The 26869-nt window shown below is 43.4% G+C and overlaps 1 protein-coding gene across 2 annotated transcripts in view; it reads left to right on the top strand.

The window, feature by feature from the left end:
- The window catches only part of LOC129815918 (connector enhancer of kinase suppressor of ras 2-like), an 89616-nt gene that overhangs the window by 13355 nt on the left and 49392 nt on the right, over nt 1–26869 (top strand). For both annotated transcript variants that reach the window (XM_055870142.1, XM_055870133.1), the window contains exons 4-9: nt 7233–7320; nt 7587–7628; nt 10260–10379; nt 10592–10651; nt 12962–13030; nt 25934–26080. In XM_055870142.1, the coding sequence (XP_055726117.1) occupies nt 7233–7320; nt 7587–7628; nt 10260–10379; nt 10592–10651; nt 12962–13030; nt 25934–26080 (526 nt within the window). The remainder of the gene's footprint in view (nt 1–7232; nt 7321–7586; nt 7629–10259; nt 10380–10591; nt 10652–12961; nt 13031–25933; nt 26081–26869) is intronic.

Raw genomic sequence — 26869 nt, 5'->3', positions numbered from 1 at the left:
CTGGACCTTATAAGGTATGACAGTGATTAATCAGTTGTAAAAAGGTTTCATATGGGCTATGATGCAACAAGTTTGTCCTAATCAGGTCACATGGTTTTAAAAAACTCCTGAAAAAACCTCCTGGCCCTGGGGGGATGAAAACCCTGTCAAACTGCAGCTACCTTATATTTGTTCATTTAGACTAGATTTCCTCTACCCAGACAGATAGACAACAACTGATAGACAATAGAACTCACAGGGCTGAGCTTGCTTTATGCATGTTTGTAATATGCAGGCCTATGCAACTGTAAGCCTAATAAAAATATTACTCACATCATCACTATTAAGTTGACTGATTCATTCCATTTAATTATTTTGGATTATAAATGTATAGGCACCCTAGCCAGCCCAATTTTGAATATAAACTAAATTTGAACATATTCACATTTTCTCCTGACACACAAATGGACTTTAAAACTTCTTATGGCTGCAATCGATATGACAACAGCCAGTGAAAGTGCAGGGCGCCATATTCAAACAACAGAAATCTCATAATTCAAATTCCTCAAACATACATGTATCTTATACCATTTTAAAGGTAATCTTGTTGTTAATCTCACCAAAGTGTCGGATTTAAAATAGGCTTTACAGCGAAAGCACCACAAACGATTATGTTAGGTCACTGCAAAATCACAGAAAAACACAGCCATTTTTCCAGCCAAAGACAGCAGTCACAAAAAGCAGAAATAGAGATAAAATGAATCACTAACCTTTGATGATCTTCATCAGATGACACTCACGGGACTTCATGTTACACAATACATATATGTTTTGTTCGATAAAGTTCATATTTATATCCAAAAATCTCAGTTTACTTTGGCGCCATGTTCAGAAATGCCTCCAAAATATCCGGAGAAATTGCAGAGAGCCACGTCAAATAACATAAATACTCATCATAAACTTTGATGAAAGATACATGTTTTACATAGAATTAAAGATACACTTGTTCTTAATGCAACCGCTGTGTCAGGACCTCTACTCCGACAATTAATCCACACATGAAACGGCCAACCGAATCGTTTCTAGTCATGTGTCCTCCTTCCAGGCTTTTTCATCTTTGAACTTATATGGTAATCGCATCTAAACTTTCATTGTATTACCACGACAACCGGCAACAAAGTTCGTCTTTCAATCACCCACATGGGTATAACCAATGAGGAGATGGCACGTGGGTACCTGCTTCTATAAACCAATGAGGAGATGGGAGAGGCAGGACTTTCAGCGCGATCTGCGTCAGAAATAGGAATGACTTTTATTTTAGCCCTTGGTAACGCAGACGCTCGTTGGCGCGCGCGAGCAGTGTGGGTGCAAAAATTGAATAACATGGCTTTCTAAATTTATTTTGCGACGCTCGCGCACGTGTCTGGTCTGGTCAGCATGTTAATTTCTTTTATTTATTTCACATTTATTTAACCAGGTAGGCAAGTTGAGAACAAGTTCTCATTTACAACTGCGACCTGGCCAAGATAAAGCAAAGCAGTTCGACACACACAACAACAGAGTTACACATGGAGTAAAACAAACATACAGTCAATAATAATACAGTAGAAAAATAAGTCTATATACAATGTGAGCAAATGAGGTGAGATAAGGGAGGTAAAGGCAAAAAAAGGCCACGGTGGCGAAGTAAATACAATATAGCAAGTAAAACACTGGAATGGTAGATTTGCAGTGGAAGAAAGTGCAAAGTAGAGATAGAAATAATGGGGTGCAAAGGAGCTAAATAAATAAATACAATAGGGGGAGAGGTAGTTGTTTGGGCTAAATTATAGATGGGCTATGTACAGGTGCAGTAATCTGTGAGCTGCTCTGACAGCTGGTGCTTAAAGCTAGTGAGGGAGATAAGTGTTTCCAGCTTCAGAGATTTTTGTAGTTCGTTCCAGTCATTGGCAGCAGAGAACTGGAGGGAAGAATTGGTTTTGGGGGTGACCAGAGAGATATACCTGCTGGAGCGCGTGCTACAGGTGGGTGCTGCTATGGTGACCAGCGAGCTGAGATAAGGGGGGACTTTACCTAGCAGGGTCTTGTAGATGACCTGGAGCCAGTGGGTTTGGCGACGAGTATGAAGCGAGGGCCAGCCAACGAGTGCGTACATGTCGCAGTGGTGGGTAGTATATGGGGCTTTGGTGACAAAACTGATGGCACTGTGATTGACTGCATCCAATTTTTTGGGTAGGGTATTGGAGGCTATTTTGTAAATGACATCGCCGAAGTCGAGGATCGGTAGGATGGTCAGTTTTACAAGGGTATGTTTGGCAGCATGAGTGAAGGATGCTTTGTTGCGAAATAGGAAGCCAATTCTAGATTTAACTTTGGATTGGAGATGTTTGATGTGAGTCTGGAAGGAGAGTTTACAGTCTAACCAGACACCTAGGTATTTGTAGTTGTCCACATATTCCAAGTCAGAACCGTCCAGAGTAGTGATGTTGGACGGGCGGGCAGGTGCAGGCAGCGATCGGTTGAAGAGCAGTTTAGTTTTACTTGTATTTAAGAGCAATTGGAGGCCACAGAAGGAGAGTTGTATGGCATTGAAGCTAACTACTAACCACACTAACTGTACTATTTGTGATACGAATTGAGGAAATAGTATGCTTATTGGTCATAGTATGGATATAGTTAGTATGCCAAAAGTTCCCGGATGTCGTACTAAATTAGCCAAAACATGAAGTATACACGCAGAGGACACTATTTCTGTACTTTAGGGCGCATAATGCAATTCATACGGAAATGGGTGTGGCTTCACATTGTTCTCAGATTTGAAGAAAATGGTGGAAAATATGCAGCCGAAGTACAACGAGAGCGGATACATTGCTTTAACTAATTACGACAAATGTTAAGAAAATGTTGAACAATGTAATAAAGTAATTACTTTCAAATAAGTTACCTTACACATTATGTTGGCTGACAATTTGTTAGCTACGCTGTCCTTACCAACCACATAGCATATCATTACAGCAGTATGTACTAGTATGTTAGCTATCTACCTAATGTTAGTTGGCTACTTATACATCAAACTTGCCAGTATATTAATTTTAGGCTATCTAACTACCCAACATTTATTGACTTGATTATTCCCGTCATTTTTAGCTTAGCTAAATGGTATAGTCGTTGTGCGTTCTCAATGGACTTTCGGGTGCTTTCGTAAATTCGCTCTGGCTATCTAACGTTACTCCAATTTCAGAGCACTCTCGCCTGAGTGTACCAGAATGCAGCATATTGAATTTACGAGAGCTCAACACCCGTTGAATATGGCCGTTGTCAGTAAATGGCAGCAAAAAAAGCATAATTAAATTGTTGCCCGTAGAACAGTTACAGTCACCACTGCTCTAGATAACATGAAAACTGCCTAACCAGCTCTGCTAGGGCGAGTAAAATGGTCAGTGGTCTCATTTGTGTATGGAAGTAGCTAGCAAGCAAGCCAACGTTAGCTTGGGTGCTTGACTGCCGTTGTAAGGTCAGAACGCTCAAATCAACCCTACTCCTCGGCCCGAGCGTCCAGTGTGTGCTCCGAGAGCGAAACGCACTGAATTTACGAGCGCACTCTGGCACTCCAGATTGAATTTAAAAACACACCCGAAGTCGTAAAATGTCTAACTAGTCATTTGTTATGCTAACTAGCTTGCAAGAGGTTGCATAGCAACAGCATTAACTTCCCGTAGACAGGCGAAGAGCTAATACGCTCAACTGAAAGGATACTGTTTGTTTACAGTATACTAAAATGAACTAATAGTATATAGTATGTAGTATATATTCATTAAGTATGTAGTATATAGTATGTTAGTATGGGTATTCGAACACAGCTTAGGTTCATTCTCTGATCCTAATTCTATGATTGGATGGACAACATGTCAGTTTATACTGCAAAATCTTTGATTGGTTGGAGGACGTCCTCCGGAAGTGGTAATAATTACCATGTCTATGGAAGGGGGTGAGGCCTATGAGCCTCCTAGGTTTTGTATTGAAGTCAATGTAGCCAGAGGAGGACGGACGCTAGCTGTCCTCTGGCTACACCATGGTGCTACCCCATATAGTGCTGTTGAAGTTACTGTAGACCTTCATTGCAAAACAGTGCATTTTAATCAATTATTTGGTGAAATATTAATATATTTAGTATAGTTTTATCTAAAAAGGATAACTTTTTTAATGTTTCACAATTTTTTTTTTTTTTTTAAATTTCGCTGAGGATGGTCCTCCCCGTCCTCCTCTGATGAGCCTCCACTGTGTGTTAGCCATGCTGGTTAAGTGTCCCTTGAATTCTAAATAAATCACAGACAGGGTCAACAGCAAAGCACCCCTACACCATCACACCTCCTCCTCCATGCTTCATGGTGGGAACCACACATGCGGAGATCATCCGTTCACCTACTCTGCGTCTCACAAAGAAACGGAGGTTGGAACCAAAAATCTCAAATTTGGACTCATCAGATCAAAGGACAGATTTCCATCGGTCTAATGTCCATGGCTTGTGTTTTTTGGCCCAAGCAAGTCTCTTCTTCTTATTGGTGTCCTTTAGTAGTGGTTTCTTTGCAATTCGACCACAAAGGCCTGATTTATGCAGTCTCCTCTGAACAGTTGATGTTGAGATGTGTCTGTTACTTGAACCCTGTGAAGCATTTATTTGGGCTGCAATCTGAGGTGCAGTTAATTCTAATGAACTTATCTTCTGCAGTAGAGGTAACTCTGGGTCTTCCTTTCCTGTGACGGTCCTCATGAGAGCCAGTTTCATCATAGCGCTTGATGGTTTTTGCGACTGCACTTGAAGAAACTTTCAAAGTTCTTTAAATTTTCCAGATTGACTGACCTTCATGTCTTAAAGTAATGATGGACTGTCATTTCTCTTTGCTTATTTGAGCTGTTCTTGCCATAATATGGACTTGGTCTTTTACCAAATAGGGCTATCTTCTGTATACCACGCCTACCTTGTCACGACACAACTGATTGGCTCAAACGCGTTAAGAAGGAAAGACATTCCACAAATTAACTTTTAACAAGGCACAGCTGTTAATTGAAATGCATTCCAGGTGACTACCTCATGAAGCCGGCTGAGAGAATGCCAAGAGTGTGCAAAGCTGTCATCAACGCAAAGGGTTGCTACTTTGAAGAAATATATTTTGACACTTTTTTGGTTACTACATGATTCCTTCCATATGTGCTATTTCATAGTTTTTATGTCTTCTCTATTATTCTACATTGTAGAAATAGTAAAAATAAAAAAAACCTTGAAAGAGTAGGTGTGTTCAAACTTTTAACTGGTACTGTTTACCGTCTTTTTTTGGAGAGGTGTGGGTGCCCGGGGAGCTGTTGTTGTGCGGGGGTTAAGTGCCTTGCTCAAGGGCTTGGTCTTGTTGTCTTCCCTTACTAGCAAGTTGGCTAAACACTGCACGTTAGCTAGCCTTTTAGCTTCCCACATCGGCATGTGAAATAATCTGATTAATAGTAATCTGCAAATACTTATACTTGCCATTGTAACCTACAACATTATCCCAATTTGATAAGCTGCTTCAATTTATTCGGTCCCATATCAGCAAAATATGTCACATGGCTATCTATTTTTATGTTTTCAAATAGTCTAGAATAACATTATCACTTCTAAACAAAATACATTTTGGGGGGGGGGATTCTAATAAGGCCACAATATTGTTTGGTTTATTGTTTAAACAGTCACTGAGATTATATTGATTTATCAATGCAAAATATACTCAACAAAAATATAAACGCAACATGTAAAGTGTTGGTCCCATGTTTCATGAGCTGAAATAAAAGAGCAAAGAAATTTTCCGTAAGCACAAAAAGCTTATTTCTCTCAAATGTTGTGTACAAATCTCTGTTAGTGAGCATTTCTCCTTTCCCAAGATAATCCATGTAACTGACAGGTGTGGAATATCAAGGAACTGATTAAACAACATGATCATTACACAGGTGCACCTTGTGTTAGGGACAATAAAATGCCACTCTAAAATGTGCAGTATTGTCACACAACACAATGCCACAGATGTCTCAAGTTTTGAGCGAGCGTGCAACTGGCATGCTGACTGCAGAAATGCCCACCAGAGCTGTTGCCAGAGAATTTAATGTACATTTCTCTACCATAAGCAGCCTCCAACGTTGTTTTAGAGAATTTGGCATTATGTCCAACCGGCCTCACAACTCACAACCACGTGTAACCACGCCAGCCTAGGACATGCACATTTGTCTTCTTCACCTGCGGGATCGTTTGAGACCAGCTACCCGAGAAGCTGATGAAACTGTGGGTTTGCACAACTGAGAAAGTTCTGCACAAACTGTCAGAAACTGTCTCAAGGAAGCTCATCTGCGTGCCTGTCGTCCTCACCAGGGTCTTTACCTGACTGCAGTTTTGCGTCGTAACTGACTTCAGTGGGCAAATGCTCACCTTCGATGACCACTGGCATGCTAGAGAAGTGTGCTCTTCACGGATTAATCATGGTTTCAACTGTACCGGGCAGATGGCAGACAGAGTGTATGTTGTCGTGTGGGCGAGCGGTTTGCTGATGTCAACATTGTGAACAGCTTGCCCCATGGTGGAGATGTGTCGCGCTGCATGAGGAAAGTGGTGGTCACACCAGATACTGACTGGTATTCTGATCCATGCCCCTACTTTTTTTAAAGGTATCTGTGACTAACAGATGCATATCTGTATTACCAGTCATGTGTGATCCATAGATTAGGGCCTAATAAATTCATTTAAAATGACTGATTTCCTTATATTAACTGTAACTCAGTAAAACATTTGAAATTGTTGCAGGTTGCGTTAAAATTTTTGTTCAGTGAAGGTTACTTTGATGCATACCCTATGGATCAGATCAAGGAACCAAGCAAGCTTCATTGCCTACACAACACTTCCCCTATGGCTATGCAAGGAATGATATGGCACGTTAGCATTTTCATGTGGCACGGGAATAAGTAGAATGTTAAAGCGTGCTACAAGGAGCCGCCCCATTTGTGACGAAAAACGATATTGCGACACTGCGCTATGCTCCGTAGGGTCCGTCTCCATATGTTATAAATAGCACTTTAGAAAAACAAAATATTCACAGAGGAACTTCATTTGCATGTGTTTTATAGTTTATATAATGGTTCTCTTTCATTGTAAAGTTGTTGGAGAGGGCTAATGCAAGATTTTATTTTTTAATGTCTCTGAACTCTACATATTGTACTTTCTTCCCTCCTGCCAGATCCCCATTTGTCAGTGTGACAGAGTACTCCTTACTAAAGAACAACATTGTTCAACTGTGCTTGGAGTTAACCACCATAGTACAACAGGTGAGTTGTCCAGGGGTAGGAAAAGGTTAGGGAATTTTATTAACTAGATACTATTGCATCAATATTTCTCTCAAAGAACACCTAGCTACGTACCTCAATGTTATACCTCAATGTTATACTTCTGTTAAAGTTTTGTCAGGAATAGATGGCCTACTGAAAATAACTTCCCTTTAAACACTCTCAATAGACAGTCTGCCAACTAAATACATTACACTAAACTTGCGATCAGTTTTTTTTCTCTAACTGGTTTTTAAATTGTCTTGCAGGACTGCACGGTGTATGAGACAGAAAACAAGATTCTTCATGTGGTGAGTTTTGAGTCTTTTTTCATGTGGTTTACTGCTCACAAAGACACACAAGGATCCACAAATCTTCCTATCAACCATTAACTGGCACCGTACACAAATCTTATTGGTCACACATAATTTGGATAGTCCAGATTGTCCATACTATCAACAAGCTATCTGTTGATTAGCAACTGCTTGCTAAGGTAATGGTTTGGTTTAGAATACAGGTTAGGGTAAGGGTTTTGCCTAGGCTTAGGGTAAGGGTTAGGTTTAGGGTTAGGATAAGGGTTAAGGTTAGGGATAAGGATAGGGTTTGTAGATAGTTAGTTGACATGTTATTGATAGTCTGTAGATAGTCTGTAGAGCATCTACAGATGGACTATCCCAAAAAAGTGTTACCATCTTATTTACAGTCATAAGTTAAAAAACATTAGTTATGATAAAGGTTACACATGACACAAATGAACAAATGTTTTCAAAATAACAGTGGCATATAAATCATCAAACAATATGTTGGTCAATGATTTTGAAACACCAATGAATCTTTACACATTGTTTGCACGCACGCACACACGCACACACACACACACACACACACACACACACACACACACACACACACACACACACACACACACACACACACACACACACACACACACACACACACACACACACACACACACACACACACACACACACACACACTCTACTTTATTTAGGGCACATGCCCACACTTGAACATGTGATAATGCAGTCACATGCTGCCTCCTCATCGCCAGGCAGGCAGCACTATGGAAGAAGAGGGTTTGGGTTATTAATAAGAGTGTGTGAGTCTGCCTGTGTATTTCTCTAAAGCCGCAGTTTTAAGGCCTTTGGTTGGCAGTCTATGTTGAATAATGCAGAACCTCCCTGCTGCTCCCACGGGCATTCCTGCCTACAGCAATTAGACAGAGAGAGAGAGCGAGAGAGAGAGAGAAGCTAGGACAAACTATGTACAGGCCAGATGTGTGTTTGTTTGTCTGTCAGTCTGTGTGTGTGTGTGTCTGTGTGTGAGAGAGAGAGAGAGAAAGAGCGATTGGAGACTAAGGGAATCGATGGAAAGTCATGGCTGTGTCACTGTAGCTAGCCAGTTCTAGCCGCTGTGCTACTTGTGGCAGTAATAGAAACCAACATACAGTACATTCGACATGACATCTGAAGCACATGACAGTCTCCAGTGCTGCTAATACAGTGCTGCATAGAGCAATAAGGACCCCTTTACTTCTCAGCTTGTTAAACCCAGGATGACGAGCCGTAGCTTGCCTTTGAAGAATGCCATGTGTGTCTCAGATGATGAATAAGCCAAAGAATCGCTCATTAAAAAGCGGGTCAGATTCTCAGATAATTGCATGCAGTGCTCTATTCTTTCTGCTCTAAAACACAGGCAGGAGGAGAAGAGAGTGACTCCATGCGCTCTGTCATTAGGGCTAGGAATTGACAGGGACCTCACAATACGATATTATCATGACACTTACAGTTGAAGTCGGAAGTTTACATACACCTTAGCCAAATACATTTAAACTCCGTTTTCCACAATTCCTGACATTTAATCCTCGTAAAAATTCCCTGTTTTAGGTCAGTTAGGATTACCACTTTATTTTAAGAATATGAAATGTCAGAATAATAGTAGAGGGAATAATTTATTTCAGCTTTTATTTCTTTCATCACATTCCCAGTGGGTCAGAAGTTTACATACACTCAATTAGTATTTAGCATTGCCTTTAAACTGTCTTTTTTCTGGCGGTTTTGGAGCAGTGGCTTCTTCCTTGCTGAGCGGCTTTTCGGTTATATCGATATAGGACTCGTTTTACTTTGGAAATAGATACTTTTGTACCTCTTTCCTCCAGCATCTTCACAAGGTCCTTTGCTGTTGTTCTGGGATTGATTTGCACTTTTCGCACCAAAGTACGTTCATCATTTTTCTGAGGTCTTGGCTGATTTCTTTTGATTTTCCCATGATGTCAAGCAAAGAGGCACTGAGTTTGAAGGTAGGTCTTGAAATATATCCACAGGTACACCTCCAATTGACTCGAATGATGTCAATTAGCCTCTCAGAAGCTTCTAAAGCCATGATATCATTTTCTGGAATTTTCCAAGCTGTTTAAAGGCACAGTCAACTTAGTGTATGTAACTTCTGACCCACTGGAATTGTGTTACAGTGAATTATAAGTGAAATAATCCTTCTGTAAACAATTGTTGGAAAAATTACTTGTGTCATGCACAAAGTAGATGTCCTAACCGACTTGCCAAAACTATAGTTTGTTAACAAGAAATTTGTGGAGTGGTTGAAAAACGAGTTTTAATGACTCAACCTAAGTGTATGTAAACTTCTGTATTGGTTTTTTCCCCATCACTACATTCCCAGTTGGTTCTTTGTCCTACACCAGAAAAGTGGTACTCTTGAACTCCAGGAAATGATGCACGATCCCGATGCTCACAATAGACAATGTAGCATAAAGTTTACTAGTAATACCTTACACTGTGTTGTTTCTCTCCACCATCCAGTCATCTGACGAGTGAGAGACATTCAGGCAGTAATTCATATCAGCCAGTTGACAGTGTGAGCTGCAGCATATTTAATGATCCCGTCCTGTCTTCTTGTGTCTGCAGTGTAAAACACTGTCTGGGATCTGTGACCACATCATCTCGCTGTCCTCTGATTCGCTGGTGTCCCAGTCGGCCCATCTGGAGGTTGTGCACCTGACCAACATCATGCCCAGCGAGGGCTTGGTGAGTACTAAGACTACACTATAGATGCCTTCAATCATACCTCCACAGGAGCTGAACCAGGACTCTGTCAGGATAGTTCTGTGACAGAGCAAACAGGCTAACTTTACTTGTTTGTAATGTCATACCAAGATATGAAGTGTACATCTCATCATTATAACTACATTATTCTCCTTTTTAGTTGAATACACTCTACCCTCTCTCCTCTCATTTAGGGAATGTACATCAAATCTACGTATGACGGCCTTCATGTCATCACTGGGACCACTGAGAACGTAAGTCTACTTCCTGGACCATGTGTCCCTGTAGTAAAACAATTGTTTTACATTAACCATACCAACTCTTGCACCCATACCTTTGTTATTCTGTTTTACCATTGGCCTGCTCGTTTGCCACGTGACCCTATTGTAGTCCTGTAATGACCAGCCTCTCTGGTTGGGGCTCTGGGGTAACTGTTAAATTAGTGCAGCAAATAGTGAACCCCTAATTATCATCTGGGTGTTTAACTGGGGTTGGCAACAGAGGAGGGATGACACAGGCTTACAGATGGCAGCATGGCACAGAGAACCACAGCTCTTCTATTCAGCAACACTTTCAAAGCATGACTGGGATGTTGTGGATTCTCTGGAGGAGATGGAGAGGGAATGGGTGCTGTGACTGACAGTTCATTAATCATTTCCGAGCGCCTGAAGAAGGAAAATAGTTACTATTAGTGATATTGTACAAAGTGTGAAGTCGTACTACATGGTATGAAGGGAGGTATAGAGGCTGGTGATGTTTGATTCTCTGCCAAGTGATGTGACTCCTTTCAATTGCTGCTAAATGGTGGCTGAGATCATCACTCTTTAGACTTACTGGACATTTTGGGGGAAAACATAATTTATCTATCTTATAAAGCTGTGCCAAGGAAGCTTGTCCTTGCAGATCTGGGCCCATATCCACAAAGCATCTCAGAGTAGAAAATTGGTCATAAGTGCTTAGAATAGAGACATTTCACTCCTAAAAATAAAAGATATGCATGAAGCCTCTTTAGTCATAAGAGTCCCACCTAGTTGACAGATATTTAGGAGACCTCATGAGCGCTCCTAATCAGTTAAGAGTTACCAGCAGGTGTCCTGATAATAGAAAAATACAGCGAGTCAGTGGTTCCTGCACCATGTACAATCTCTTTGGAGTTGTTAAAATAATGATTTGATGTTTGGATTTTGATCAACCCATAAATAATCTCTACATGCAACACTATCTCTTGTGCTTTTAACAATGATTTCACATGGGGCCTATTTCACGATATACCTGTAATGTAGGATCTTAATTTGATCACTCTTTTGTTTCTGAGAATTTTCCTGCATTTCAAACTGTAGGGTATTCAAGGTTTAAAAATGATTATAAAGTGTGTTATTTCCACTTTAAAATGACAGACTTGATTTGCCCTAAAAAAAAATGTATCAACCCGTACCAAAATAATCCATTAATTATAATCTACCAAATTATTTTCCTTCTGTAGTAAACTGTCTCAAATTAAGATCCTACTTCTGTAAATACGTATAACCACTAGGCAAATAAAAACACATGTTTTGCTTTCGATGATTTTATTACCTACAGCATGTTATTTCAAGTTATCTTTTTGGAGCGCAACATCAGGTTGTTAAAAACAATGCCTAAATTGGGCTTGCCTATAAATTCGGCAGTTGAAAGCATCTAGCTGGCTTATGTTATCTTTGATTATGTTGATGAAAATGATAGACCTTTCAAATGTTGTATGCAATGTTGTTTGCAACATTATTGGCAAATGACTTGATGCCTGCTGTGCCAAAGTGATTTAGAGTTGTTAAACGGGAGTGACGAGTTTGTTGATATAACGGCAATGTTGTCAAAATTCAGCTATTATAAAAAAAAAGGTTATGGTTGCCAACATATTAGGCAATCATTAAGAGTAGGCAAAGTGATTGTGTCAGGCAAAAATGATATACATTTCTTTACCATTGCAACATCTGATGTACAGTCACAGTCACCGTGGTTATCTGAAGCATGCTATAGAGTTCACAGCTGGTGAAGCCTCATCATGATTGGTTATTCCCCATTATTTGCAACAATATCAATGCGCGTCATCACTATCTTTCCTTTGCGGTACCTCAAACTGTCGTGATTACCATCTGAGATAAACTTTTAGGAGTTGCTTTTACTCCTGGCTCAGAGTTTATCTGGGCAGTGAATTAACATCAAACCTAAACCCTATTTTGACCTGGGAGTTTTTTGTGTGTTTCAAAACAGGTTTTTAACAGGATTCCGAGGACCTTTTCTGAGATGCTTTGTGGATGCAGGCCCTGTTTGTACTTTAGCCAACTCCTTTGTTCTGTTCATTATCATGCCATAGATGTTTTCTAGACATGACAATGAAGTCAGAGGAGTTGGGCAAAGCACTATATAGCCTATACGGTCAAACCATAATGAAAGGTCTCTTAATAACCATTACATTTTAATTGAATTGCTATGATGGCTATGTGTCCAAACCTCTACTTATCCTACTTGAATGCTGATAATTGACAACCCCCTCTGCATGTCTCTGTCTGTCACTGTCTCTGCAGTCCCCAGCTGACCAGTGCAAGAAGATCCATGCTGGAGATGAGGTTATTCAGGTCAACCACCAGACAGTGGTGAGTCCAGACTGAATGTTCCATTGTAAAGCACTGAGTACAGCTCTGAGTACTGCACTGTCATTGAGTCCTACAGGATCTCTCTCAGGGTCTGGGGGAAAGACACTCTGTTCAGTCTGGGTCAGGAAAGGTCAGCCATCATGAATGAGAAACGGGTGCTTTCCTAGACTCTGTACTCCTCCAGCCCAGCCTGTCTGGGCACAAAACGCTTTGTCTTTGGAAGCCAAGAACAAGGTGCTTATTTAGTGCTGCCTAGTACCTAATTAGTCCTCAATTAATCATTTAGTATCTGGTAGTTTAGGGGCGTTGTACTCGTAAAAATACAGGGGACTGGTTAGTCATTCATTGATAATGAGCTTTTAGTTCCCAAAGTAACCAAGTTCGTTCAATTAACCCACAGGGGGTTGACAGCAGTGGGCAATCCATTTAATCTGATTTGGGCCGGTATCCACAAAGCCTCTCAGAGTAGGAGTGCTGATCTAGGATCTAGTTTTGACTTTGAGATCATAATGAATACTATTATATGGACAGATGGGGAACTGATCCTACATCAGCACTTCTACTCTGAGACGCTTAGTGGATACGGGTCCTGATCTCACTTTAAACATCAAAGTTCAGTGGAGGACACAGTCAAATCACTCCTCCATATTCACCAATAGATACCCTATTTATGGTTATTCTACATCAGGGGTTCCGAAACATTTTCACTCAGCCCCCCTTTCTAGCATTGGAGAACATCCCACGCCCCACGTCTATTTCTATGGGCACAAGCACTGTTCATGACACAAACTGTTCATACCCCACTTGTTGGCGAAGAGAAAACCATTGTTCTACATAAATGTTTTCTCCTTAGTAGAAAGAGCATTCATTCCAATACTATTTTTGCCAGAAGTACACATTTGTTTATCCTCATTGTAATATTTGTTTGGGACTGTGGCCTATTTGCTTTCCCAACATTGTGTGCACCTGTACCATGCTAACTCTGAGCACACATGTACAGTACCTACCCCCAAGCCATAAGACTGCTGAACAGTTAATCAAATGGCTACCCAGACTATTTGCATTGACCCCCTTATTTATGCACTGACTCTTTTGCACTTGCTCTATGCACACTCACTGGACCCTACCCACACACATTGACACTCCAACACACACACACACACACTACACATGGACACACTTTCACATACGCTGCTGCTACTCTGTTTATTATCTATCATGATTGCCTAGTAATTTTTACCCCTACCGACATGTACATATTACCTCAATCTCAACTACCTCATACCCCTGCACATTGACTCGGTACCGGGGCCCCTTGTATATAGCTTCGTTATTGTTACTTTCTTGTGGTAATATTAAAAAATATATATTTTGCTCATAAGTAAGCATTTAACAGTAAAGTCTGCACCTGTTGTATTCGGCACATGTGACAAATAACATTTGATTTGATCGACTGGCAGCTTTAGATGGCCAACAGTGGCCGCTTTAGAGGTGTTTGTGTCACCTTGCATTGCGTGAGTTCTGTGTATGTTTCTACTTGTTGCTATAGAGGCTCCCTTGGCCCATTTACAGTGCATTCGGAAAGTATTCAGACTCCTTCACTTTGTTACGTTACAGCCTTATTGTAAAATGTATTAAATAAAATTGTTCCTCCACACAATACCCCATAATGACAAAGCGAAAACAGGTTCAGAATTTTTTGCTAATTCGTTTTTTTCAAATGTTTAAGCACAATTTTGAAAACAGGGCCCGGTTTGTCAAAACACTACACACAATTAGCACAACCCTACACCAAAGTAGCACAACACTTAAGATCATTTGCAAAATGGAACGATTGTCAAAACTATACACGACTTCATAAAAATAATATTTTGTTACCATACGAAACACACACATTTCATATGACTTTAATCTTTTTTAACCAGTTACACACTGCTGTTGCTAACCTAAAACACTTTTAGCAAGTCTAATTGTCAGTGATTAGAGTACTGTAAATGAAGTACAAAGAAAGTGCAACTATACAAACACTACACAAGACCAATGCTGCAGACTGAGGAAAATATCATTTATCTCTCCATATACCCAAATCAGTCAACATGGAGAATCACAACAAAACATATCCCAGTTTTCATGCTACTACAGTAGTGTGCATAACACTGTTAGCTCAGCAAACAGACAAACGTAAAATACTCTATCCAGTACAGGTTACAATTACAGTAAATAACAACAAACATGAAAAATAATTTGAAAAAAACTGACAATATTGTACAGAAAATACGACAGTAAACATACTATACATTATCTCTTCGCATGGCTGGATCTGGCCAGAGAATTTCATCAACATCACAAGCAATATCGTCATTAGCAAGACAACGCAGGAAGAACCGTCTTGAATGTCGAATCCATCCTTGCACAGCTGCGGCGTCGACTTGGTCACAGGCGTCCTCCATGGCCTGAATGAGGGTTACCTCAGCCTGGGCATGGAGATCATAAACCTTCCACCGCCATGCAGAGAAAAACTCTTCGATAGGGTTTAGAAACGGAGAGTATGGTGGAAGGTATAGTACTGTCAACTGTGGATGGTGTTGAAACCAGTTCTGGACCAAAGCAGAACGGTGGAATGACACTGTCCCAGATGACCGTGTATTGCATCTGGTGCATTTCATTACCTGCTGTGACGATGTGGTGCAATCGGTCCAAAAATGCGAGAATGTGAGGTGTGTTGTAAGGGCCCATTTTGGCATGACGGAGGACAACCCCATGCTGTGAAATGGCAGCGCAAAGGGTGATGTTACCCCCACGTTGCTCTGGGACATTGATTATAGCCCTGTGGCCAATGATATTTCTGCTTCTCCTTCTTGCTTTTCTATGAATTCATGCAGGATTTCCTCAGCATCCATCTGCAAAACTCCCTGAAATACAGTGAAAGACAAGATTGTGTAGTTCAGGATAGGTCTAGTATACAGTCAATGTAAAGAAGTCATGTGTGCAGTATGCAACATCACAGTGCTAAAGTGAACAATACAAACCTCCACATACTCATGCCGCAGCCGTTTGACCCTCTCTGAATTCCGCTCAAAAGGCACTCGATAAAGTTGTTTCATTTCAACCTGATTTCTTTTCAGGATGCATGCCAGTGTTGACTGAGAGACCTGATGGACATTATTGAAAATGGCATGGTTACCGATAATGTTGGCTTGTAGTTCTCTGAGCCTGATAGCATTATTGGCCAAAACCATGTTTATTATCTCTCTCTTGTTCTTGCGTGAATATGGGCCCCCTTCCTCCTTGTCGTTCCCAACCCTCAATCCTATGTAGAGAATAATACATGTAACTTACTGTACAATGTCACAGGAAGGGGTATCACAAGTGCTGATATGGTGCATACAATAAGCGGCTGATTACTGTAACTGTAGACAGATCTTCTTTTACCTGTTTTCCTGTCGAAAAGTCCTTATGACAGATGCCACTGTATATCTGCTCAGCGTCAATCCGTGGTTCACAACATGGTCCACTAGTGTTGCACGAATGTCATTTGATAAGTTTGGTCCTCTTCTTTGTGCACGTTCTCCTCCTGCTTCAGGTCTTCCTCGACCTCTGGCTCGGCTTCTGCCTTTTCCTCTACCTCCTTCTCTGTGTACTCCTCCTCTCACCCTCACTCTTCTTCTGACTCCTTCCATTTTGGTTGAAGGCAGGTGAACCTACCTGTTGCATTTTTATAGTGCTTAAACCTGATTGGTGTGTCTACAATTTAGCAATCATGTGTTTGTGCACCTGATGGCTGTGTTTAACAGATTGGCTCATAGGTGTGGTAATTGGTGTGGTCAGTGCTTTGGAATTGCAAGGAAGTGACATCATGATATACTTCTGTGTCTGATGTATACAAGTGTGTTTAGTGTTTTGCAAATCACTGTGTGTTATGTTTTGCAAATAGTGTGAAGCTGACAATGTGCTTACAGTTGTGCAAATCTAGCCTTGTGTTTTGCTCCTTGAGTGTAAGGTTTTGCTAATTGTGGGAAAAGTTACATTTTAGTGTGTAAGCAATCGTAAAAAACTGTAATAAAAAAATAAAACATAAAAACCTTATTTACACAAGTATTCAGACCCTTTGTTATGAGACTCGGAATTGAGCTCAGGTGCGTCCTGTTTCCATTGATCATCCTTGAGATGTTTCTACAACTTGATTGGAGTCAACCTGTGGTAAATTCAATTGATTGTACATTATTTGGAAAGGCACACACCTGTTTATATAAGTTCCCACAGTTAACAGAACATGTCAGAGCAAAAACCAAACCATGAGGTGGAAGGAATTGTCCGTAGAGCTCCGAGACAGGATTGTGTTAAGGCACAGATCTGGGGAACGGTACCAAAAATGTCTAGAGCAAGAATACAGAGGCCTCCATCATTCTTAAATCAAAGTTTGGAACCACTAAGGTCAGGGAGGTGACCAAGAACCCGATGGTCACTGACAGAGCTCCAGGGTTCCTCTGTGGAGATGGGAGAACCTTCTAGAAGACAATCAATGGCCAGATGGAAGCCACTCTTCAGTAAAAGGCACATGACAGCCCGCTTGGAGTTTGCCAAAAGGCACCTAAAGGACTCTCAGACTCTCAGACTATGAGAAACAAGATTCTCTGGTCTGATGAAACCAAAATGTACTCTTTGGCCTGAATGTCAAGCGTCACGTCTGGAGGAAACCAGGCAACGCTCCTCACCTGGCCAGTACCATCCCTACGGTGAAGCATGGTGGTGGCAGCATCATGCTGTGGAGATTTCTTTTATCGGCAGGGACAGGGAGACTAGTCAGGATCGAGGGAAAGATGAACGGAGCAAAGTACAGAGAGATCCTTGATGAAAACCTTCTCCAGAGCGCTCAGGACCTCATACTAGGGCCAAGGTTCACCTTCCAACGGGACAACGACCCTAAGCACACAGCCAAGACAAGACAGAAGTGGCTTCGCGACAAGACTCTGAATGTCCTTGAGTGGCCCAGCCAGAGCCCGATCGAACATCTCTGGAGAGACCTGAAAATAACGTTGAAGTTGGAAGTTTAAATACGCCTTAGCCAAATACATTTAAACTCAGTTTTTCACAATTCCTGACATTTAATCCTAGTAAAAATTCCCTGTCTTAAGTCAGTTAGGATCACAACTTTATTTTAAGAATGTGAAATGTAATAATAATAGTAGAGTGAATTATTTATTTCAGCTTTTATTTATTTCATCACATTCCCAGTGGGTCAGAAGTTTACATACTCTCAATTAGTATTTGGTAGCATTGCCTTTAAATTGTTTAACTTGGGTCAAACGTTTCGGGTAGCCTTCCACAAGTTTCCCACAATAAGTTGGGTGAATTTTGGCCCATTCCTCCTGACAGAGCTGGTGTAACTGAGTCAGGTTTGTAGGCCTCCTTGCTCGCACGTGCTTTTTCAGTTCTGCCCACACATTTTCTACGGGATTGAGGTCAGGGCTTTGTGATGGCCACTCCAATACCTTGACTTTATTGTCCTTAAGCCATTTTGCCACAACTTTGGAAGTATGCTTGGGGTCATTGTCCATTTGGAAGACCCATTTGCGACCAAGCTTTAACTTCCTGACTGATGTCTTGAGATGTTGCCTCAATATATCCACATAATTTCCCCTCAGGATTGATTCCATCTATTTTGTGAAGTGCACCAGTCCCTCCTGCAGCAAATCACCCCCACAACATGATGCTGCCACCCCCGTGCTTCACGGTTGGGATGGTGTTCTTCAGCTTGCAAGCCTCCCACTTTTTCCCTCAAACATAACGATGGTCATTATGGACACATTTTCATCAGACCAGAGGACATTTCTCCAAAGTACGATATTTTTCCTCATGTGCAGTTGCAAACCGTAGTCTGGCTTTTTTATGGCGGTTTTGGAGCAGTGGCATCTTCCTTCCTGAGCGGCTTTTCAGGTTATGTCGATATAGGACTCGTTTTACTGTGGATATAGATACTTTTGTACCTGTTTCCTCCAGCATCTTCACAAGGTCCTGTGCTGTTGTTCTGGGATTGATTTGCACTTTTCGCACCAAAGTACGCTCATCTCTAGGAGACAGAACGCGTCTCCATCCTGAGCGGTATAACGGCTGCGTGGTCCCATGGTGTTTATACTTGCGTACCATTGTTTGTACAGATGAATGTGGTACTGTCACGTTCCTGACCTATTTCTGTTAGTTTGTTGTATGTGTTAGTTGGTCAGGACGTGAGTTTGGGTGGGCATTCTATGTTGTCTGTTTCTATGTTGGTTTAGGGTTGCCTGGTATGGCTCTTAATTAGAGGCAGGTGTTTGGCGTTCCTCTAATTGAGAGTCATATTTAGGTAGGTTGTTTCACAGTGTTCGTTGTGGGTGGTTGTCTCCTGTGTCAGTGTTTGTCGCACCATACGGGACTGTTCGGTTTGTTTGTTCATCGTTCTTTTTGTGTAGTCTATTTTCCCTGTTCGCGCGTTATTTGTAAGTTCGTATTGTTCAGGTCTGTCTATACATTTCGGTTTTGTTATTTTGTAGTTTATTCAAGTATAGGTCGTTTTCTGTCTTCATTGTTTTGTCGTGTCTTTATTAAATTATGTATTCACAACCCGCTGCGCCTTGGTTCAATCACTACTCCTCCTTTTCGGTTGAAGAGGAGGAGGACTACCGTTACAGAACCACCCACCACGTAACCAGAACCAAGCAGCGGTGTAGAGGGAGGAAGGGACAGCGCAAGAAGGAGGAATGGACTTGGGAGGATGTTTTAGACGGTAAAGGTTGCTACACATGGGAGGAAATCCTGGCTGGAAGGGATCGCCTCCCATGGGAACAGCTGGAGGCACTGAGGAGAGCAGAGGAAACCGGAGAAGGGAACCAGCGTTATGAGGGGACGCGTCTAGCACGGAAGCCCGAAAAGCCCGTGAGTACTACCCAAAAATGTCTTGGGGGGGGCTAAGAGGTAGTGGGCCAAGGGCAGGTAGGAGACCTGCGCCCACTTACCAGGCTAACCGTGGAGAGCGGGAGTACGGGCAGACACCGTGTTACGCAGTAGAGCGCACGGTGTCTCCTGTTCGTGTGCATAGCCCAGTGCGGGTTATTCCACCTCCCCGCACTGGTAGGGCTAGATTGAGCATTGAGCCAAGTGCCATGAAGCCGGCTCTACATATCTGGCCACCAGTACGTCTCCTTGGGCCGGCTTACATGGCACCAGCTTTACGCATGGTGTCCCCGGTTCGCCTACATAGCCCGGTGCGGGTTATTCCACCTCTCCGCACTGGGCGGGCGACGGGGAGCATTCAACCAGGTAAGGTTGGGCAGGCTCGGTGCTCAAGGGAGCCAGTACGCTTGCACGGTCCGGTATTTCCGGCACTACCTCCCCGCCCCAGCCCAGTACCACCAGTGCCTACACCACGCACCAGGTTTCCAGTGCGTTTCCAGAGCCCTGTTCCTCCTCCACGCACTCTCTCTATGGTGCGTGTCTCCAGTCCAGTGCCTCCAGTTCCGGCACCACGCACTGAGCTACCTGTGCGTCTCCAGAGCCCTGTACACACTGTTCCTTCTCCCCGTACTCGTCCTGATGTGCGTGCACTCAGCCCGGTGCCACCAGTGCCGGTACCACGCACCAGACAAATAGTACGTTTTGAGAGTCCAGTGTGCCCTGTCCCTGCTCCCCGCACTAGGCTTGAAGTGCGTGTATCCAGTCCGGTGCCTCCAGTTCCGGCACCACGCACCAGGCCTACAGTGCGTCTCAGCCGGCCAGAGTCTGCCGTCTGCCCAACGGCGCCTGAACTGCTCGTCTGTATTGAGCCTTCAAAACCGCCCGTCTGCATTGAGCCTGCAAAGCCGCCCGTCTGCCATGAGCCTACAGAGCCTTCCGCCAGACTGGAGCCGCTAGAGCCTTCCGTCAGACAGGAGCCGCTAGAGCCTTCCACCAGACAGGAGCAGCCAAAGCCTTCCGCTAGACAGGATCAGTCTGAGCCATCCGTCTCCGCAGCGCCATCTGAGCCATCCGTCTCCGCAGCGCCGTCTGAGCCATCCGTCTCCCCAGCGCCGTCTGAGCCATCCGTCTGTCCCGAGCCATTAGAGCCGCCCGTCTGTCCCGAGCCGTCAGAGCCGTTAGTCAGTCAGGAGCCGCTAGAGCCATTCGTCAGTCAGGATCTGCCAGAGCCGCCAACCAGACTGGATCTGCCAGAGCCGCCAACCAGACAGGATCTGCCAGAGCCGCCAACCAGACAGGATCTGCCAGAGCCGCCAACCAGACAGGATCTGCCAGAGCCGCCAACCAGACAGGATCTGCCAGAGCCGCCAGCCAGCCATGAGCGTCCAGAGCCGTCAGCCAGCCATGAACGTCCAGAGCCGTCAGCCAGCCATGAGCGTCCAGAGACGTCAGCCAGCCATGAGCGTCCAGAGCCGTCAGCCAGCCATGAGCGTCCAGAGCCGTCAGCCAGCCATGAGCGTCCAGAGCCGTCAGCCAGCCATGAACGTCCAGAGCCATCAGCCAGCCATGAGCGTCCAGAGCCGTCAGCCAGCCATGAGCTGCTTCTCAGCCCAGAGCGGCCATTAATCCTGAACTGCCCCTCAGTCCAAAGCTGTCTCTCTGTCCGGAGCTGCCCTTCAGTCCGGAGTTGCCCCTCTATCCTGAGCTACATCTCTATTTTGACCTACCTCTCTGTCTTGAGCTATCTCTTTGTCCTGCGCTACCTTATCCTGGAGCTGCCCCTTATCTTGATGGTACAATATATATTAAGTGGGTGTAATAGGAGGGTGGTCATTATAAGGGGAAGATGTAAGCTGGGATTGACTATGGTGGGGTGGGGAACTCGCCCAGAGCCTGAGCCACCACCGTGGTCAGATGCCCACCCAGACCCTCCCCTATATTTTGTGCTGGTGCGCCCGGAGTTCGCACCTTAGGAGGGGGGTTATGTCACGTTCCTGACCTATTTCTGTTAGTTTGTTGTATGTGTTAGTTGGTCAGGACGTGAGTTTGGGTGGGCATTCTATGTTGTCTGTTTCTATGTTGGTTTAGGGTTGCCTGGTATGGCTCTTAATTAGAGGCAGGTGTTTGGCGTTCCTCTAATTGAGAGTCATATTTAGGTAGGTTGTTTCACAGTGTTCGTTGTGGGTGGTTGTCTCCTGTGTCAGTGTTTGTCGCACCATACGGGACTGTTCGGTTTGTTTGTTCATCGTTCTTTTTGTGTAGTCTATTTTCCCTGTTCGCGCGTTATTTGTAAGTTCGTATTGTTCAGGTCTGTCTATACATTTCGGTTTTGTTATTTTGTAGTTTATTCAAGTATAGGTCATTTTCTGTCTTCATTGTTTTGTCGTGTCTTTATTAAATTATGTATTCACAACCCGCTGCGCCTTGGTTCAATCACTACTCCTCCTTTTCGGTTGAAGAGGAGGAGGACTACCGTTACAGGTACCTTCAGGCGTTTGGAAATTGCTCCCAAGGATGAACCAGACTTGTGGAGGTCTACAATTTTTTTTTGTTTTGAGGTCTTGGCTGATTTCTTTTGATTTTCCCATGATGTCAAGCAAAGAAGCACTGAGTTTGAAGGTAGGCCTCGAAATCCATCCACAAGTACCATTCCAATTGACTAAAAGTATGTCAATTAGCCTCTCAGAAGCTTCTAAAGCCATGACATCATTTTCTGGAATTTTCCAAGCTGTTTAAAGGCACAGTCAACTTAGTGTATGTAAACTTCTGACCCACTGGAATTGTGATACAGTGAGTTATAAGTGAAATAATCTGTCTGTATGTCACGATCGTCGTCTGGAGAAGGAGAGGAGGACCAAGGTGCAGCGTGGTAAGTGTTCATTATTTTAATTAAAATATGAAACGCTTGACAAAACAACAAAAAACGATAAACGAACAGTCCTGTAAGGTGAACACACAAAACAGAAAACAACCACCCACAAACACAGGTGGGAACAGGCTACCTAAGTATGATTTTCAATCAGAGACAACGATAGACAGCTGCTTCTGATTGAGAACCATACCAGGCCAAACACATAGAAATACAAAACAAGGACAACATAGAACACCAGACATAGAATGCCCACCCAAACTCACGCCCTGACCAACCAAAAAGAGACACCGGATGCACTGGACCGTGGAGGCGCACTGGCGGTCTCGAGCGCAGAGCTAGCACCACCCGTCCTGGCTGGATCCCCCCTGTAGCCCGGCAAGTGCGGGGAATTGGAACAGGCCGCACTGGGCTGTGCTGGCAAACTGGAGACAACGTGCGTAGGGCTGGTGCAGTATACGGCAGCAGCGTAGCCTAGTGGTTAGAGCGTTGGACTAGTAACCGGAAGGTTGCAAGTTCAAATCCCCGAGCTGACAAGGTACAAATCTGTCGTTCTGCCCCTGAACAGGCAGTTAACCCACTGTTCCTAGGCCGTCATTGAAAATAAGAATTTGTTCTTAACTGACCTGCCTAGTTAAATAAAGGTAAAATAAATAAATAAAATAAAATAAAATAAAATACCCCGGGCCGAGGAGACGCACTGGAGACCAGATGCACTGAGCCGGCATCATCCCTCCTGGCTCGATGCCCACTCTAGCCTGGCCAATTCGAGGAGCTGTGATGTAGCGCACCGGGCTTTGCGTGCGCACTGGGGACACCTTGCGCTTCCCTGCATAACACAGTGCCTGCCCAGTCACTCTCTCACCACTGTAAGCACGGGGAGTACAGGTCTCCTACCTGAGTCTGCCAATCTCCCCGTGTGCCCCCCCCCCCAAAAAAAAATTCTGGGCCTGCCTCTCGTGCACTTTTCCACGAGCCAACTCCTCATAGCGTCGCCGCTCCGCTTTTGCTGCCTCCAGCTCCTTTTTTGGACAGCGATACTCTCCTGGCTGTGCCCAAACTCACGCCCTGACCAACCAAAAAGAGACATAAAAAGGATCTCTACGGTCAGGGCGTGACACTGTAAACAATTGTTGGAAGAATTACTTGTGTCATGCACAAAGTAGATGTCCTAACCGACTTGCCAAAACTATAGTTTGTTAACAGTAAATTTGTGGAGTGGTTGAAAAATGAGTTTTAATGACTCCAACCTAAGTGTTTGTAAACTTCCGACTTCAACTGTAGCTGTGCTGCAACGCTCCCCATCCAACCTGACAGAGCTTGAGAGGATCTGCAGTGAAGAATGGGAGAAACTCTCCAAATACAGGTGTGCAAAGCTTGTAACTTCATACCCAAGATGACTCGAGGCTGTAATCACTGGCAAAGGTGCTTCAACAAAGTACTGAGTAAAGGGTCTGAATAATTATGTAAATGTGATAACGTTTTTTATTTTTTAATACATTTTTAAAAAACAGTTTTTGCTTTGTCATTATTGGGTATTTCGTGTAGATTGATGAGGGAAAAAACGATTTAATCAATTTTTGAATAAGGCCGTAACATAACAAAATATGGAAAAAGTGAAGGGGTCTGAATACTTTCCGAATGCACATGTCCAGTCAATATGATTCTGGTGGAAATGGAGATTTAGTATAAAAACAGCAGGCAGGAGTTTATAAACTAACAACTACTATAATCAATGGACTGGGAGGACTGGGGCTATTGCTGTAAATTATTTAGGTTTGTGTCACCATGGTGGATGCATTAATCAGGTCACTTGTGATGTTGTCATACTGAGCAGGGGCAGTGTCCTAGCTCGGTAGGGGACAATTTGTAGTAGGCCTAATTTCACATTTGTGATGTATATTTAAAGAAAAAGGGCACTATAGCTCCTCCTGCCCAAACAAAGACATACTATTAAGGTGTGGTTGCAGTACCCTGTCTTACTGCAGGATACAAAACAACTAGTTTACCAACCAACCAATCACAGAGATTACACATTTTATGACATGATGCTGTGTTCAGAAACATGAGACAGTGGATGAGACAGTGGATGTGCCAATGAACTGTCATATGCCTGGGCGAACCTCCAATAGAAGGTTGCAACTGACACACCAGGGGGCCAGAGACTAGCTAGCTTATTACATGCTAGTGTGATCTACCACTGCAGTTTCCAGTAAGCACAGAAGCTGGTGTGAACACAGAGACAGTGTCTCGGACAAACAGAAATGTGTGTGTGTGTGTGTGTGTGTAGAGGGATCTGTTGGTCTTTTTATAGTTTGACTATGTCGCCATGCCAGTCCCTGAGTTGAATAATGTAACCTGTTTACAGATAAGTTACATTATTAACATTGGCACTCTACAGTGCACGGGGGAGTTGAGGGGAACTGAACAAAGCAAAGAGGAAGAGAGAGAGGTGCTCTGCTCAGCGTAGCATAGAGAGGGAGGGAGGAAGGGGGAGAGGGAGGGAGGGGGACGTGACCTGCTTTCTCTGCTCCCCTGCCTCTACTGGAGCCTGCCTGGGAGCACACTGCCATCAGCAGAACCAAGCTCACTGTAGCACAGCTGCACACTGTCTGTCTGCTGCGGGACAGAGCCCAGTTGAGCATGGTGCTGATGCTTTGTGACGCATTATAGGTCGGCACGAGGTGCAACACTATCTGGTAAACGTTGTATAACGTTGTATAACGTTGTAACAACAGATAGGAGAGAATTTTGAAAATTGTTATGTTCAGTCAAGAAAGGAAATAATTGGAACAATATTTTGTCTGCATTGTATGAAACACTTCCCAGCACATACTGTTTAGCTAACAGTTTTTGTGCCAGACGCCATTATTTTCCAAGCACTGTAATTTATGGGAATGTACTGTAGGGTATTGGAATGATAGTGCAGTTGTTTTCACCGTTATTATCTCCGGCGTCATTATCTCAGACATGGTTGGTAGAGGAGATGTTCAGAACTACAGTAACTAGCTACGGCAATTTACTAGTTCATGATTGGTTGAGTATTTCATCAGCCTTACTGAGTGTGTTGTATTGTCTCTCTCCACTGTGGCATATTTGTGCAGGTGGGCTGGCAGCTGAAGAACCTGGTGAACGCCCTCAGAGAAGACCCCAACGGAGTCATCCTCACGCTGAAGAAGAGACCTCAGAACACTCTCACGTCTGCCCCTGCCCTGCTCAAGAATGTACGGTGGAAACCCCTTGCACTCCAGGTAATTATGTTATGATGTGATATTGAGAATGGGGTTCCTATATGTGTTTGGATATCTGGTTAGGATTCCTTCTGGTAGATAAGAATATAGTTTTTTCACCAATTCACCTGGGAGCTGTGTAATTTGAGCGATAAGAAACATAGCGCTCATTATTGATAATGACCAACTGGCTTAGTAGTTCCTTATGGGGGCCGCATTGTGAATAGATGAGATTATGATACATGATGAATTTAAGGGTAATTATCTGCAAGTTAGCACTTAACTTGTACCCCATACCTGGCCACCCTAAATTTAATTCTAATGGATTATGTGTAGCATCAGTGAATGGAGTTAGTGAATCTATTGTGCTGCTCAGTATGGATGGAGTACAGACAGTACAGTATGTGGGACTGGCTGGGGGAAACAGGGACTGCCTGAGGAGGAGGAACAAAGACAGAACACTAGCTGGGGAGGATGATGGTAGAGGGGGGTTTACATCATAACTGCCTGGATGGTTTTTTCTTTGGGAGCCCTGGACTGCGTGAGAGCTATTTTTAGCTCTGCACTAAGCTCACTCATTTTCATGCTGCATGGGTTGCCTTGATGACGCCCAGGAACGTTTCTGTGGTTACGTGTCTTTGGCATCTGCAGTGAAATCAGTTAATGTGTTCAGATAATCAGCACCTTATCCTCATATCTCAACATGTGAAGCCAGAATGGTTGCTTCTGTAGGGGGTGTGTAGATAAGCGCTGAAGTATCAAGGCGAGACCCAAATGCAGACACAGGAGGCAGATGGTTGGGGTCTTACA

The sequence above is a fragment of the Salvelinus fontinalis genome, chromosome 2 (assembly GCF_029448725.1).
Source record: "Salvelinus fontinalis isolate EN_2023a chromosome 2, ASM2944872v1, whole genome shotgun sequence".
NCBI lineage: Eukaryota > Metazoa > Chordata > Actinopteri > Salmoniformes > Salmonidae > Salvelinus > Salvelinus fontinalis.
Note: the sequence above shows the minus strand (reverse complement) of the source record. Positions and strands in the feature narration are given on the sequence as shown.